Below are 17,562 nucleotides of genomic sequence, written 5' to 3'. Positions count from 1 at the left end.
CTTCCATAAACCATTTACATAAATAATTAGAAACCCAAGGTCCTGTACTGAAGAAATAGATTTTTTTCAACCTATTCTCTGAGATCTTTTATTTTTCCTTTTATGAAGTTTGCTTCATAATTGGCAAAGGAAACAAAAGAAGGTCTAAAGAGGCAAAATTAGCAGTGAAAAGGTAGTTTTCTATTATCAAAGTAAATGATGGATTGACAGAGCCAGAAACAAGGGTCCAGGCATTTGTTTTCTAATGTATATTGCTGTTTCACATGTTTGTGGAAAAGGGTATATATGAGGATGAGAAACTGTTCTTCCAGGATGCCAAACAGCAGAGAAGGAATCTCATCCTACTGTAAAGCCAGACGTCCAGTTTGCTTATCTAAAGTGATGTGGCTCTCTCTGGCTTCATGTCCTTCAGAATAATTTCATTACCTCTAGGTCTTGAAGAGAAACACCAAGTTTTCTTTCTATTTCAGAACAAACTTTGGTTGAGATTCAATTTTAGAAATGACTACATCTTTCAATTTTGGCCATTTGTGCCTATCTGGGTTGGAAGGGAGGCCTCTCAGTTAACACTGGTAATTGATGGAATAAGTGGGTCTGGCATCTTCATTTTTAAGACTAAAGTAACTATAGTACTAGCCCCACTTCGTCCAAAGCCACTCATGACTGCTCCCGTGGGGTTTCTCTCTAAAGTCCCTTTGGGGGTGGCATTGTTCTTCTCCTTACACTGTCAGTTGCTGTCTTCCTCCTACTAAACACATCTCCCCAGCCAAAGTACCACCATTAAAAATATTACACGAGTCACGGGAAGGTTATAAAAGTTTCAAATGAGGATGTCAGATGAAAAGAATATAGGTACGTTAATCACAATAATTCATAATTTTATAAATCGTTAGGCAGAATTCACTATAAGTTACACACAGATGTATGAATGCATACAATCTATAATGAATATATTCATTCTGGGAATTATAGGAAACCACACCCATCTCAGTTCTCCGGGGCATGGAGCTCAGTGAGTTTTATAAGGTCTAGGTGTTGGTAGAACTTCATCTCTGCAAAGCCATATGCTAGAGAAATAATGGCTTTTGTGTCTATGCTGCTTTCTAAATCTCACATGACTATGCTTCCCTGGTGGAATCCAATCCAGAGCCCTGACCCTAAACACCACAAAAGGAGGAAAATGGTCCTGACTATTGTTATACCTCTATATGCTATCATTTCCATTGTGTCATGCACACATGCAGAACACGAAGCAAGGGTCCTCCGGGTTATTGTGCTACTTGAATCACAGCCACCTGACTGCCGATGAGGACCTCCTCACTGGTAGTAGGTGTTTGATGGATCTTGGCACAAGAACTAGGATGATATTCTAACAGAAGGCAAGATTTAAGTGGGGTGATATGTCAAGCTTGTAAGAAGTAGTGGGAAATGGTACTTTAGCACAATGGTACTGACTGCTGCTAAGTGAAATTATTTCTTTGAAAAGGACAAAAAAGGAGAGAATGGTTAATTGGCAATTAAAACCTAACAATAAAAAGGAGAAGGCCTTTTTGGTAGCAAATAAACAGGCATTTATCTGCAATGGGAAGATAGAAAAGTGAGGAACAGGAGGCCTACAAGTTAGTCATAAGTGTGGCAGAGCTCCAAATACCATCATCCTTGAAACCATCTAGAATGGCTATGCAAAGCTCAGGGTGCTCAATCAGAGAGAAACAGATCCTGTCCTAATGGGCTAGATTGTGATGGAGTAGGGATGCTGAATCATGGTGGTTGATAGGGTACTGTGTTTAACTGGTGCCATTTTGTCTTCATGGTGGAGGCAAGCAAGTCCCACCTCCAAGGTGCTAGGCATGCCTGAATTCCTAGAGATGGGGGTGGGGTGGACTTGGACAATAGGTTACTGGACCTGCCAGTGGTTCGTCTCTGGTCACCATGGTGTTCCACTTCAGCTCTCTACTGGAGCTGATCTGGTTTGTTGGTATTGTTTTTCTGCTTTTTCTCTCCTCTCCTGCTCTCATGGCTCACTTTTCGGACAGTGTTAAGTGTTTTGCATGTTTTTGGGACGAGTCTGCCTGCATTCACCAGCTTTCCAAAAAAAACTCCCAATTTGACCTTTCAAAACGTAGTTTCTCAACTTTCTTGCCATATAACTTGATTTAGATTTCCACATTCTCCTGAACTTTTTAAAATCTAAAATGGTTCAAAATTCCTGATGAGGGCCTAGTGGCTTTCCTTACTTAGAAACTATGCCAAACGTTTCCTCCTTTTCATAAAACCTATGTCTCCCTCTGGGCCTGTTCTTAGCTTCTGTCTGGGTCATTAGGTCTAGAACTAGGATTACGTTACAACATTGCCTGGCACCAATATTTAACTGAATGGCAAAGGCTCTGTGGCAACAGGTAAGAGGTCCACTCAGGGGGTTAAAGAGATAAATAATATGATGAACCCAGGATCAAAGTGGATGCAAATACAAGCTCTGTTCCATTAGTATAGAACCAAGGCTAGATGTGATCAGGAGACTGAAAGGAATGCTCACATAAAGAGGTACGATTCCTGACCAGTTTCTGGGGCTGAGCCGGTTTTTGGATTTGGAAACTATGAACTGAGAACAGCCAAGATTCATGGAGGCAGGCACATAAATATCATAGATGTGTCCATGCTAACCATTCCTCCACGTGTTCTCCGTTCTTCGCAAATCCCCTATACCAAGGAAAAAGGAGGCTGAGATACTTTTCTATGGAATGATAGTTATAGCAATCTACCTATTCTTTCTTCATCAATGTAATTTAAAAAAATTGAAAAACTAAAATTGCCTTATTCTTCTATGACTTTTAGGAGAACATACTTATCTTTCCACGGGACTCCTATCTGAATCGACCTTGAACAGATTTCCCAGTGATAACATGGACGTGCATATATACGTGTGTGTGTGTGTGGGGGGGCAGTCCTGGGGCTTGAATTCAGGACCTGGCTGCTGTCCCTCAGCTTCTTGCTCAAGGCTAGTGCTCTACCACTTCTGACTTTCTGCCGGTGAATAGACGATGAGCCTCACGGCGTTGCTGCCCGGGCTGGCTGGGCACTGTGATGCTCAGACCCCAGCCTCTAGGGCAGCCTCCTCCTCTCTTCCCCCATCTCTCTTGCGGGGCTCCCTTCCGGGAACCCAAGCCACGCCCCCCATGAGTGGGCGTGTCCAGGGCGGGGCCTCTGGTCCTGGCGTGCGGAAGGACGCTGCTGACGCAAGCGGATATCCGGTTCTCCCACCGTGCACACGCAGGCTTCGTCCTCCTCCCGGAGTCCCAGCCCCTGCTTTCCCCCGCCCGGGGGTTGTGGCCGGGGAGTTGGATCCACTGCGATCTCGGGGACCCGGGACCACGCCGTTCCTGCACCTCGGCGTGGGGAGGAGGCCGGGCCTGCCCGCCAGGCCGCGCAGCGCCCGCCCGCAGCGCGCGAGGTAGGAGACCCGCGCCGCGGCTCCCCGGCCCGTCCCGAGCCCGCGGCCTCCGCCTCCTGCCCCGGGCCTCCCTCTCCGCCCGGGCCTCCCTCTCCGCCCTGGGCCCCGGCCCCGCCCCTCCTTCCCCTCCCCCCCCACCCCCCCTCCCTACCCCGACCCCCCCCCACTCCGGCCCTCCCCGCGTGGTGGCCCCAGCCCGCGGTCTCCCTTGGCTACGAGGACCCCGTCCTGAGGTTGGACTGTGCCCGGAGCGGGATCGGGGAACAGGGATCGCACAGGTGGCGAAACGGACTGAGGGGCCCAGGTGTTCAGGCTCAGCTGGCTCAGTAGGTCCGGAAGACGCCGGTAGGGACGCAGACCGCCCGCCCGAGTCCTCACACCGACCCCCCCCCCCCCCCCCCACGGGACTGCGCACCCCGGCCGGCCGGGCTGGAGTGCTGCCCTGGCCCGGATGCACTCTGGTGTTGACTGGGCCCTCCATATTTCGGAGTCGATGCCATCCGGCCTGCTGCTTGCTTTCCAATCGTCCATTCAGTTCAGAAAACTTCGGTTTCGAACTTTTCCTTCAATGTAGTTCTTCACCCCGGTTTCATAAGTACTTCGATTACCCACGGGAAGCGTGTATTCTCTGGCTTAAATGGGAGCTTTGTTAAAATGATAACGTATGGAGGGAGAAGAGCAATGCTCCAAGCGTTGAAGTTCTTTAAATCTCTTCAGAGAATAGTTGGACTTTGTAGTCATTGGTGGCAGTTGACTTGATTATTGGATTTATCTAGATATTCCTTAGGAAAAAAATAGACTTATTATATCTTAAAAGCATTAGGTTACCTGAATATAGAGTTTAAAAAAAAAAAACTCAAAAAGGTATTTTGGCCAGATGTGGCTGCCTGAGACTGAGAATAGGAAGGTTCAGGCCCAGGCTTACTAAGAGGCAGACAAGAAGATTTAAATTGGGTAATAAATGAACATTTTAATGATTTAGTATTAGTGATATATGTCCACTGCTTTTTTGCAAGTTCAGAATACTTAACCAGAGAAACGTTTTGTTTTAGTGGGGAAACAAAACTACTTTGGCTTTTGGTAGTGCAAATAAATGCCTTATTTTCAACACCTTTGCTTTATTTGGAATAGTGTGTCTGATGTTTCATTAAGAAATGCTTGTAGCCAGGTGCTAGTGGTTCATGCCTGAATTCCTACTCTGGAGGCTGACATCTGAAGATTGAGTGGAAGCCAGCCATGAAACCCTTATTTTCACTTAACCACTGAAAGACTGGAAATGGAGCTATGGGTCAAGTGGTAGAGTACCAGATCTGAGCAAAGAAAAAAAAGCTAAGGGACAGCATCCAGATCTTGAGTTTAAGCCTCACTATAGCAGCCAAAGTGGGAGAAAAAGAGCTTGTAAACTGTCAATGACAAGTTAAAAATTTTAGGAGAATATGAACATTTTGAGGAATGCTTTTGTTATATTATTTCTTAGTTTGTTGGAATAGTAAATGTTTTCTGTTCTCTTGTTTAGAAATGCCTAAGAAAAAGACTGGAGCTAGGAAAAAGGCTGAAAACCGTCGAGAACGAGAAAAGCAGCTAAGAGCCTCCAGAAGCACTGTGGATTTGGCCAAACACCCATGCAATGCTTCCATGGTAAGAGCTTTTCTCTATTTTTTTTTAACAAACATACCAGCTAGCAGTTAAAAGCATTTTATCTGATAAAAATTGAAGTGAATATACACCCCTGCATTTATTTCCATTGCTGAATCTCAAACCACATTGTTTTCAGTGTTAATTTATTTTTTTCTAAACTCCTCAACTTTTTGACTTCTCTTTTGGCTTCCTGTTCTATTATTGTAGTGGTCTGTGCTGAATAGATTAGTCTTGATAATTGTTGAGTTGTTTGAGCAGTGGAAGTTGTAAAAAAGCAAAAGATGATTTTCTCTGTTAGCTATGTTTGTCTTATTGCTTTCTCCTGGCTTCCACACTTGCCTATTTTTCTGGTCCATTACCCCTTCCTTTTTTTATTTTCCATGAGACATGAGATGTTTTACGTGCCTTGAGTTAGCAAACATTTCTTGTACATCTGCTATCTGTCTGCCAGGTACTATCTTAGCTACTGTTAGAGACACATGGATGGAAGAAGTGTCCCGTCTTTCCATAAGCATATGTAGCTCAATTCTGTTGTTGGGGTTCATAGATGCATGACGTGTTCCATCTTTTTGTAAGTTTATTTAGTTCTGGTCTGTTACGTAACAGAACGGAAGGAAATGCCTAGTAATAAATGACAGAAACCCAACTTAAATAACCTTAGGAAGAAACAAGTTTGTTTCAATGGTTAATGGAGTAGCTACAAAAGGGAAGGATATAGCTCACACTCAAGAGACAGTTGGAACCTGGGACAACTTGGGGCTCTAGTTTTTGCTTTTGTTTCTTTTGGCTTATTCTGTTTTTTTTTTTTTTTTTTTTTTTTCCCAGTTGTCTTTGTTTGGCATCATAGTTACTGGTAGCTTATATGATTCACATTACATATTAGTAAGGTAAAGAGGAAAAAACTCGGTAGATTGTCAGTTTCCATCCCAGAACTAATGTTTATGAGGGTAAGGAAACAGGATTACATGGCACGGAAGGGAAAGTGGGTACTCCTTTCTGAGTCCCATTCCAGAGAAGGTGCTTGACGGACAGCAACTGGCATATGTAAACCTGTGTAATAAGAGTAGACTTTGATGAGAATTTGAGTGAAGGAGTAAGTAGTAAAGTTGAATGTGTGTTCATTTACAGAGGAGGTAGGATCATTAGCATAATGTCCAACAAGCAGAGCTCAAGGAAAAATATTAGGATAAATAAGGGTATGGAGAAGAGAGAGGCTGAGACATATTTGACCAAGGGTGAATTGAGTCTAAACAGAGAATAGGCCAGTAAGATTTGAAAAGTGGTCAGGGATGTGAATATGGAGAACTGTTAAAGCCATGCTTAAATGTTAAAATTATGGAGTAGATGGAATTGTGTGTTCTTGTGTTGCTTGTATCTTGTTCTGTCATGTTGGTTTCTTAAAAACAACAGGAAGGGGGTAACAATGCTCAACGAGAAATGTACTCACTACCTTCCTCATGTAACTGTAACCCCTCTCTACAGTATCTTTACAATAAAATAAAATTTAAGCAACAACCACAAACCAATGAAAAGCCAGGCAGTGTGACTCAAACCTGTAATCCTAGTTATGCTGACATCTGAATTGAGGTTTGGAACCAGCCCAGGCAGACAAATCCAGACAAATCCTTAAACTCTTACCAAGTGATAGAATATAGGATACTAGTTGTGAATGAAAAAGTGGAATGAGAGTGCAAGGTGCTTTGTGTTCAGCCCCAGTACTGGCAAAAACTAAAGCAAACAGAAATGATGCCATTTCTTCCTCTGTTTTGGACTACTCAAAAGAAAAACTCTGTTGTGTACCTGTGCTATTGAGGGTTGCCAAGATGCTTGTACATGTGGGTGGAGTTGGCAGGGCCCCGGGTCCTGCCACTTAAATTACAACATGGTAAGCAACATAGTCTTTATAAAGTAGGTAAATTTACAATTTTCAAAAGCAGAAAATAATTATTGTATGCTTTTATATTTTACAGGAATGTGACAAGTGTCAGAGGTAAAATTTACTTTTCTATCTACATGTAATGAAAGTCTCCCTTATCCTTTATCTGAAATTTACCATATTTAAACTTTTATTTCATATCACAAGGCGACAGAAGAACAGAGCATTTTGCTACTTTTGTAATTCTGTCCAGAAACTACCAATTTGTGCACAGTGTGGTAAGTATACAACTAAGAAGGCGTGTCTTTGTATCAGATATTTGACAGCTAATGAGTTTGAACCTATGAGTCTGTTACTGTTATGTTTATCATTAATAAAATAACCTGTAAAATGTTACTTGGCCTTCTAAAAGCATCAAGTCTTAGTTTTGACTCTGATACATTGCTGGAAAATAACTATTTAAAAATATATGTTAGAAACCAATTTTAGGAATGTATGGGTTACAACAGATTTGAACATTAAAAATACCACATTTCAAACTACACATGTGGTAATCTTGAATTTTCAGTTGTGCCACTTTAGTCTTGGCAGGTTTTACTTTTCTAAATTTTGACTCCTGCTGTACTACTCACATCCATTAGACTGACCACTGAGAATAACTTTATTATACCTTATTGTGACATTTTGATCAGATTTTTTTGTGTGTATCATATGATGCTTGAATTTCTTCAAGTATATTTCCAAGTGCCTGAACTGAGTTCTTAAGCTTGCAGCTAGTTTCCAGGTATAGGTGGAAGTTTTATTTGATAGGCACTTTACAAGTAGTATTCACAATCCACCTAACATGTTAATCGTTTTGAGGATTTTTCTTTTTTCTTTTTTCTGGGGGGGGGAGGTATATACAATTAAGTAATGCTAGAGACTTTAAAGCCTCTTGCTCCTACCTGGGAGATCACTACATTTGTATTTATGCTGAAAGTTCTGAAGACTTGCTCTAATAAAACCTGAGTTCATTGACTTCAGATTTACCTCTTAAACTTTTGTTTGGACAAATAGCCCCTTTTTGAGATGGTATTGCAGATGGGGCATTTTGGAAAGTGCCTTTTTTTTGGCGTGGGTTGGGGGGGACTGTCCTGAAGTTTGAACTAAAGGACATGGACTTTCCTGCTCAGATTGGTTTTGAAGTGCAGTCCGCAGATCTCAGGCTCTTGAGTAGCTGGGATTACTATAGGTGTGAGAACTGCTGGTACCTGGTAAAAAGTAATTTTTTTATACATGATTAGATGTGATTAAATTTTTTATTGCAGTATTAGCTTTTGAAGAAGATATATTTTTAGTTCTGTAGTTACTGAAAAGAAAAGTAGCTGAGATGGAATCTCCACCGCTGGTTTGTATTCCTCATTTTATAAAGGACAGGTGAATGTAGAGTGAGAAGACAGGCGTTGTGGAACATCAGTGAAGTCTTGTGTCTCTGGGCTTGGGTTTGTAGTGCTATATGTGGATACATTTTCCATGTACTGATTTACTGAAAATCTTTGAGGTTTTAAACAGTTGAAGTGATCTTTGGATTTCCAAGCGTAAAATACAATTTTTGATTTTAGTATGAATATGAATTTGCATATACATCTACTTCGTATATCCTGCTTTTTTTTTTTTTTTAGATATTAGTATGTTTCTAATCTCAGAATATCTGACTCAGATCACTGAGATCTGTTGCATCCACTTTTTGTGGATGTTATTTTTAGCTGTATAAGCAGTACAAGGTATTGATTTCATTCCATTTCAAAAAAGTTCCCCAGGAATTGGGCAGGATCAAAAGAGGAGTTATTAATACTTTCATGTACTACTTCTCGCACTAATAATGCAAATTTCTTTGTCTAGGAAAAACAAAATGCATGATGAAGTCCTCTGACTGCGTCATAAAGCATGCTGGTATATACAGCACTGGCCTTGCCATGGTGGTAAGCTGCTTGTCTATGTTTCTTAGACTAGTAACTTTCCAGGAAAAGAAAGGCATTTCACCAGTGGTTAGGTTTTTGTAAACAGCAGTGCATTGTATCTTGCTTCAGTGTCAGCCATTCAATTCTCAGTGGTACCTTTCTAATGTGTCTTAACCAAACACCTTAGATGTTACTCATTGTTTCTTATTTATAAAGGAATGACCATCTATTCCCTTTAGATTTGCCCTGTCTCAATATTTAAATGCCATTGTGTTATTGAAAGATGCATTTATATTGTCTTACCTTGAACTAGGACTGAAGAATCTCACGCTAGTTCCATATATATTGCTTTTTTTTTTTTTTTTTTTTGCACAAAGTAATATTTCAATGATATAGGAAAAAAGTGCTTTAAGAGAAAAAAAGAAAGAACAGTAGAATTTAAGTATTTTCTTTGGTATTCTAGAAAGACTGATTATTTTATAAACTATATAAATATTTAGACATATAAAACATGTAGAAGGATTTTTTAAAATTAGAAGGATTTTTATCAGTATTTAAAATTTTAGTTCAGTTTCAGGAACTGCTGTAGATGAATGTAAACTGCGGGCTCCAGATCTCACTTGAATTAGGATTGATTTCTAAGGCAACTCTTACAGCTCATTCGCTTCATTTAATAACCTTAGGGTAAGCGTGTAGAGTTTCCTTTGCTTATTTTTCTTTTGATTTGTAGCTGGTTGTTTTTTCTTTTTTGTGTGTGGAGGGGGATTTTGAACTTGAACTCTATATTGTTAGACAAGAATTTTACTGTTTGAGTCACACCCTTGCCCTTTTAGCTTTAGTTTATCTTTCAGATATGAGCTAATCTTTCCTGAACTGGTTGCACCAACTCCTAAGTAGCTGGGATTACAAATGTGAGCCAATATGCCTGAGTATAGTTTTTTAAGTCTTACATATTCTGGAAGTTTTCGAAACTGCCTTTTATTTTGGCTTAGAGTAAATGGTACAATTTTTTAAAATAAGACTGACCATTCTCATTGATTGTAGATAAACTGCTTAATGTAAATAATTGTGATGGTTGCGGTTAGTTGCACAGTGGTTGCAGTGGGTCAAGTGACAGTGATCAAGAGTTGTTCCTTGGTTTCAGGGTGCAATATGTGACTTCTGTGAAGCCTGGGTTTGCCATGGCAGAAAATGTCTTAGTACTCATGCCTGTGCCTGCCCGCTGACTGATGCGGAATGTGTCGAGTGTGAGCGAGGTGTGTGGGACCACGGTGAGTGATTAAATGTAAGCATGCAAAAATGTGAGCTGCGTAGTGGTGAAGATTGACCTGTAAGCATTCTTAATCCTATGTACTATTTTGTAGGATTCTCTTAGTTTGACTTACCAGCAGTGTTTTGATGAGCAGTTGAGTTGTCATAGTGAATGCTGGTATTGTTCATCTAAGCAGGTAAAGAGAGAAGTTTTGGGGGAGTAAGGTAGTTTGAGACTATGGTAGAAATAGCCGGGGAGAGCTAGTGCATCTGGCTCACGCCTGTAATCCTAGCTGCTCAGGAGGCTGAGATCTGAGGATCATGGTTCAAAGCCAGCCCAGGCAGGAAAGTGAGACTTATCTCCAACTAAACACCAGAAAACCAGAAGTGGTACTGTTCCTAAAAGTAGTGTAATACTAGCCTTGAGCAAAGAACAGCTCAGGGATAGTGCCCTGCCCCACAGATCAATCAAGCCCCAGACTGGAAAAGAAAAGAAAAATAACTGGGGAGGAATGGAAGCCCAATGTTCCATGGTTCAGTGTGAAGTACTTTAACAGTTTCATTCTAGCTCTTACTAGAATAAAAATGACCGTAGTTTTGCCATGTCTCTGAAATCACTTGCCCTCTCTGTAGACAGTTCTATAGATAAGGATTTTTAAATTGGAGTTGTATCATATTTTATTTGTGGGTTTTGTTTTTATCCTATAGGAGGTAGAATATTCAGCTGTTCTTTTTGTCGTAACTTTCTCTGTGAAGATGATCAATTTGAGCACCAGGCCAGCTGCCAAGTTTTAGAGGCAGAAACATTTAAATGTAAGTTGTTTCTTTTAATATTAAATATTCTTGGGCTGGGAAGGTGGCTCAGTGGTCGAGTGCTTGCCATGCATGCATGAGGTCCTCAGTACCACATAAGCAGAAAAAGCCAGAAGTGGCACTGTGGCTCAAGTGGTAGAGCGCTAGCCTTAAGCTGAAGAGCTGAGGGACAGCACCCAGGCAGAGTTCAAGCCCCACAACCAACAAAATAAAATAAGTATTCTTTACACTAAGATTCCAAATAGTATAAATGTTACACTTAAGATTAAGAATCTATTTTTTAAAACAATGCTACTCTTAGAAATTTTAACTCATAAATCTATTTTGTTTCTAGAAAAAAAATACACAGTCCCGAGCTTTTCAAGGGATGTCCTGGCATGTTGGTGGACTGAGTTCTTCTTTTGAGGGCTTTGCCAGGCATTGCAGTGCTTACCGCATTCCATGCTCCCCTTAAAGTTAACATCACAAGCAAACCTCACTCTTCTCTTTCAGTTCCTAAATACCCGCAAGTTAGTGAGGCCACCTCTGCTTTGTTCCTACTTAGAAATACTTCTGGTACAAGTATTTTTAAAAGTACAAGTACTTTGCCTTCATCCTGGAGATTCTGTCTTTGTAGTGAGTGCCAGTCCTCATCTGTATGTTTCCTGTGTACACAGTTGTCATGTATTTCCTAGTTGAAACTAGTATTACTGATTGAGCTCATGATACCATGTTTAGAGATCATTTCCTTCTCAAAAAAAAGAAATCGAAATACAAATTCACACAAAGGCCTGTGGTACCTGGCACTTGGCCATCATTACGTTACTATTTACCATCACTGGAAAACTCCGAAACCCCAGATACCTCCTTCTTTCAGCCTGGTGCTTGTTCTAGTATATATAATCATTAAATTATTGGGGGCTTGGGAGCTTTGTGTTTTTATGCATTTAAGTCCAAAAGGTAGGATGAGGCTATGATTCCATTGAGAGCAGTTAGTGGTTCAGTGAAAGACCAAAGAAGAAGATGAGGACTGAGCAGTCAGGACTTTAAGAGGAACCTGTTTTCCACAGGTGTTTCATGCAATCGGCTTGGCCAACATTCATGTCTCCGTTGTAAGGTATGTTTGTTTTATTTACTTGTTTATGTATTCGGCATGGAATGATTTTACACTTCCTTCTGTTGAGATTTTGTTTTGAATCCTTACACTTTTCACCAGGCTTTGGCTTACTTATTTATAAAGGATGGATTGAGACAGGGTCTTAGCATGTAGCTCAGGCTGGCCTCCTGCCTCTGTCTGCAAAGTGTTGGGGTGACAGGCATGTACCACCAAGTCTGGCTAACTTTTGTTGCTGAAATTGTAGAATTGAAATTGAGAACGCACAGCAACTTTCCACTGGCCATCCATTACAGAGGACATTCTGACCAAAATGTGGGAGATACCTGCTTGGGAGAGTTTGGATACAGTGAAGCTTCTATAATGTTTCCTCAGGTGTCTCCAAATAGCTGCTGCTGGTCACACATCAAAGGCCAAAGATGCAGCCTGTTCACTTTGTCTTGGGAACATTTCTGTGGTGCTTATATTCCTAACCCATCTCTTACCTCTCTCAGCTGTCAGCTTTCAGTTTGTTGGAAGTGTTAATGCTCTCAAGCTTTTAAACTGTTGTCTCTGCCATTTCTTTGCCTGGAACTCCTCAGTCCTTGCTTACCCTATGCAGGTCAAGCCCCTTTAGCTCTCAGCTAAGACTTAGGAGTCCCTTTTCTGTGTGGTGTCTCATTTTCATTTCTCTGTCAGTGGCCAGAGCCCAGACAGCCTCTCCCTCTCTTCTTGGCTCTGAGGATAAATAGGCTGCACACCGTCATGTGACCTGTGGCCTGTGAATTCTCACATGTGTACACATGAACCAGCGTACCTCACCTATTTCTCCATAAATAGTATACCTCTGCTCTGTATTAGGAGTCCTGGCAAAATCCATTCCTCTTAAGAAATTGAAATCAGCAAAAGAAATGGAAGTTTCCTTGCAATATTGTATGGTATCCTTTTGTGTCTTTTAAGAGATTTATATATTTATTTTACTTTTCCTTAATAGGCTTGTTTCTGTGATGAACATACAAGGAGCAAGGTATTTAAACAAGAAAAAGGGAAACGACCTCCTTGTCCTAAATGTGGACATGAAACTCAGGAGACCAAGGATCTTAGCATGTCAAGTAAGGCTACTGTTAGGTTACTAGGGGAGTGATACTCAGTCCAAGTTCATTTTTTATCCTCTCTCTCTCTCTCTCTTTTATTACCTCTACTTCAGTTTGAAAAGATTTGTTCTCATAAGCAAGTCGGATTTTATAGCCTAAGAATATATGTGTTAGAGTGAAGTATAAGTATTTACTTTGATATTTGGTTTTTGCCTTATTTGTTGATGATGAATGTTGAAATTTAAGGTGAGAGTAATTTTTCTGTCGTTATTGAGGCTTCCTAATTAAAGGGCTGAATAGCTATTGCCGGGGGTGGTAGTCTTCACCTCTTGGAGGTTGAGTTCATCCTATAGCTCTCTGTAGGCGTGTGTGGTCCATGAGCTTTTAATGCAGCCTTTCTCTGCAGAAATGAGACTGCAATAGTCATACTTCCAGTAGTACTCTCGTTTGCTAAAGGGAGCTTTGCCTCTTTCCTGGACATACTTACATCGTACATGTAATTCTGTATAGCTCTGATAATACTTTAACAACCAAAAATGAAATTATATAGTTAGAAAAAATACTTTGCTAATCGGCTCTAAAATTTTAGTCACCACTAGGGCAGAAGGAATGAAGACTTGTGTTATTTTGGACACCTGTTAAAAAGTTAAGAAAGTTATAATGATAGGAAATCAGCTATTTTGTGTGATTCATGTGATTCAAAGATGAGGTTTTAATTTGCCAGGTTGAGGGCATTTTGATTTTTAATATGACTATTGTCTTTGGAGATATTTCCTGGACTAATTTTGTTTTTCTAACTTTGTAGACTTAATGAAACAACATTTAATCTTCGTTGTTTATTTTGGTGTAGTACACACATTTATTATGTAAAAAAATTCAGTAAGAATCATAAGCTTAGGTGATTTTCATGGCTACATAGGAAAAATTAAGTGTGTATACACTAGAACTGACACACGTGCACATCTGTCTTTTGTAGCACGCTCTCTGAAATTCGGCAGGCAGACGGGAGGTGAGGAAGGAGATGGAGCTTCTGGGTATGATGCTTATTGGAAGAACCTCTCCTCTGATAACTACGGTGCTCCTGGCTTTCATGATGAGGAGGAGGAGGAAGAAGAGGATGAAGCAGAGGATGACGAAGAGGAGGAAGATGAAGGCGGGAAGGATTCAGATGTCGAATCATCAGATCTGTTTTCTAATTTGAATTTAGGAAGGACCTATGCCAGTGGCTACGCTCACTACGAGGAGCAGGAGAACTAGGAGAGTAGCTCGTCACTGGCAGTTGTGTATGTGAGAAAGGAGCAGGGATGTAGGCTGATGAATCATGTGTGGATGTTTAAAATACCACCACTAGGCTTTGGGCATGAGTGGAAATACACTAGGCCCAGGAGTGGGTGTAGCATTTTTATAGTGACTGAGAATCACACCTTTAATGTAAGAAAATGAATTTCAAATGTAAGTGATTTGTTGTTCCAGGCAAATGAAGTATCATGGATTGGATTATTGCTGATTTCAATAGGCTAATAGGTTCCACCAAGTACTTGCATAGACACCGGAATAAAGAATAGAAAGGTAATATATTTATTTGAAGTTAAATTACTGTTTTTATTTTTTAAAAAAATCACTGCTTATAGATTTCTTGTGTCTGATTTTATATGGGAAAAATTGATTTCTGTATCTTTCCCTTTATTTCTGTCCATAGAATAAATACATTATATTCTAAATTTTCATTAAATATTCCTGTTATCTTAGGAATCAGGTATGCTTTAGCAGTTAGTACACTTCCTCTTCCCAGTTTATGTCCTGTTAATGCCTACACCTGGGTGACCTCGCTGTTGATCAGGTCAGGGGTACCAGAAACAGTGTTGCACTTGTTGCTTTACCCAGGAAACCCCATTTCTTTCTTTTTTTTTTTTAAAATTTTATTTTATTTGTGAACATACTGTACAGAGGGGTTACAATTACATGGGCAAGATAATGCATACATTTCTTACCAAGCATTGCAGCCTCCTCCTTTATTTACCCTTCACCTCCCTTCCCAGCCAACCCCATTTCTTTTTGAATAAATCTAATATTTCACTTTCATACTTTTATAACCTAATTTTTTCACAGTGTTTTCAGCTTGTTTGGGGAAGTATTCCAGTATTTTTCTATGAACTTTTTTTTTCCTAATAGGAAACTAGGTAGCTGGGATGATTTACATGGTGTTTATACGCAGTGTAGACTCCGTCACTGGTGGTAATTGGAGAACCGATAGTTCTTGGCAGACTTGGATTATTACGGATGGGGATAGTGTAGATAGTGCTAGGAGGAAAGCAGACCCAACTGGCTGCAGGTATAAGGAGAGATTGTAGATAATTATCTCTGCCATTCTTATTCTAGAAAAATAAGGACAGCTGTAGGCAATAATAAGACTAGAATGGAAGCCAGGTGTGAAAGCCAGAACACCTAGTTACATGTTTAGAAGCTTTTTGTGTTTTGGCAGTGGAACCACTGAGAAAACAGGAAAACCTGAGTTAATAGTCCAATGAAGTCAGTTGTATTATGCTAAGCTCAGGACACTGGAATGCCTGAGACCCTGACAGCCATCAGTGAATGCTGATGAAGGTTTTAATTTGCCATACTTCTGTACTTTGAGAATCTACACTCATAGGCCATAGGCCACTCTTTCCATTCCTAAGAGTGAGTACTCCCCACATTTCTGAGCTGGGTTACAATACAGAGGCTGTTTCTAGCAACTCCCCATTTGGTACTTGCTCTGTTTCTGGACCACTATTGTCTAAGCTTAAAACTGGGTTTAACTAACAGTAGTTGAGGAACTCATGAGTTTTAGACCAAGGAAACACCATATAAGAACTAGACGAAATAATTCAGTATTCTTTGTGAAGAGCTGCAGGAGTGTACCTGAGATGAATCGGTGCTTTAAGAGGATCAGAAGATTCAAGCAGCGTTTGATGGCAGCCCCCAGAGAGTCCTGGGATTGCAGGATAGGAATCACAGGGTTTGGCATCCTGTGGTCTCTGGAGGTGGTATGAATTCATTTCCAGGATGGCTTCTGCATAGAGTGGAAAAGCAGTGGCCTGTTTGGTGTCAGGATTGTTGTGACTTGGTGCAGCAAGATTTAAAAGTTGGGGGAAGTGGTTATGCTAGTGGATAGGCTAATCAGCTGGATTATGTTCCTTGAGAAAGTTCAGTATTTGTAGTCTTTATTCCAGGGACCAGCAGGCAAGATGAGAACTTAAAGCTTGACAGAGATGAGTCATTCTCCTCACCAGAAGCTGGTCAGGTTGCATTTACATGGTGAGTACTAGGAGAAATATGAGTGGAGTGCAGACAGTTCACTCAAGCTTTTTCTGAGCTCCACTACTTGAAACCATAAGTGAATGGATATGACAAATATCCCCATCCTATAAAGGCCACCACACCTAGACCGTTTGGGAAAGTGGATCTAATCAGATCCGATCAGTGGATCTAAGCTGACTAGTAGAGATGAAAGCCCTCCAGTGGTTTCAGATTTCAAGACCTGCTTTGAATAATCATACACAACGATGGGTGAGTTGGTTGGCCCAGCTATGAAAAATAGTAATGAATATCCCTATGCAAAATGTAGTTGCTGACACTTAAGAGCCTGGGGAGTGTGTGTTTATGTATAATATAAATATATATATATTTTTTTCCTCCTTTGCAATTTTGTTCATGCTTTTGAAAACTCAGCTTGAATGCTGTAGTGATATTTTCAAGGGCAACTCTTATAAGTCACCTACCAGCTTCTGCTCATGCAGAATCTGTCAGTCCATTTCAGAAAGCGAATAGACCATGTAGCATGCACACCTGTGTTTTCCAGAATGACCCTGGTTACTTAGGTGCCTAATGGGAACAATTCAAAGGATGAAACGTAATATATTAAGCTCTACTCACATGTCATAGAATCAGACATACTAGATGACAAATCAGACATACTGGATTTTCTTAGTAAGAAATTGGAGTCACAATACAGTTTACTTCGAGGCAAGGGCAATTCTGATGAAGAGCTTATGTGCAAAGGCAAAATATCCTATTCCAAATTTGTCGATTTGTATCAGCTGACTTACTTATCAAATAGCATTTTAATTATAAATGTAACAATTCAGCTAGCATTTGCTGTATCCCTGTTGTCAAATATCAGAATACTAAGTCAGATGGGAGGTTTAAATATAAACAAGGAATTATCTAAGCTCTTAAAACCAACCAAATTAATAAATAGGCAAAGGAACTACATGGACATTTCTTGAAAGGAGAAATACCCATGGCCAAAAAATATATGAGGAAACACTCAGCATCCTTGACCCTAAAGGAGATACACACCAAAATGACAGAGCCTTCCACCTCAGTAGTCAGCATAGCCATGATCAAGAACACAATACCAGTTGTTGGCTAGAAAGCAGGGCAAA

At 40.5% G+C, this 17,562-nt stretch overlaps 1 protein-coding gene across 1 annotated transcript; it reads left to right on the top strand.

Annotated features, from left to right (window-relative positions):
• Window positions 1-3,275: 3,275 nt before the first annotated feature.
• Window positions 3,276-14,856, top strand: Znf330 (zinc finger protein 330). The gene is made up of 10 exons (XM_042701796.1): window positions 3,276-3,451; window positions 4,968-5,089; window positions 7,060-7,079; window positions 7,173-7,243; window positions 8,847-8,926; window positions 10,050-10,176; window positions 10,865-10,969; window positions 12,019-12,065; window positions 13,036-13,153; window positions 14,112-14,856. Exons 2-10 carry the CDS (start codon window positions 4,970-4,972, stop codon window positions 14,390-14,392), a joined length of 969 nt encoding a protein of 322 aa, XP_042557730.1. The 5' UTR covers window positions 3,276-3,451; window positions 4,968-4,969; the 3' UTR covers window positions 14,393-14,856.
• Window positions 14,857-17,562: the final 2,706 nt, after the last annotated feature.

The sequence above is a fragment of the Dipodomys spectabilis genome, unplaced genomic scaffold (genome assembly GCF_019054845.1).
Source record: "Dipodomys spectabilis isolate Male_0828 unplaced genomic scaffold, ASM1905484v1 ptg000297l, whole genome shotgun sequence".
Lineage (NCBI taxonomy): Eukaryota > Metazoa > Chordata > Mammalia > Rodentia > Heteromyidae > Dipodomys > Dipodomys spectabilis.
Note: the sequence above shows the minus strand (reverse complement) of the source record. Positions and strands in the feature narration are given on the sequence as shown.

Bases quoted from the DNA above. Each gene is read 5' to 3' on its own strand.
- Znf330 (XM_042701796.1), top strand. From the start codon at position 4,970: ATGCCTAAGAAAAAGACTGGAGCTAGGAAAAAGGCTGAAAACCGTCGA. The intron at 7,080-7,172 runs GTAAAATTTACT...TCATATCACAAG, and splicing joins GAATGTGACAAGTGTCAGAG to GCGACAGAAGAACAGAGCAT. The intron at 8,927-10,049 runs GTAAGCTGCTTG...CCTTGGTTTCAG, and splicing joins GCACTGGCCTTGCCATGGTG to GGTGCAATATGTGACTTCTG.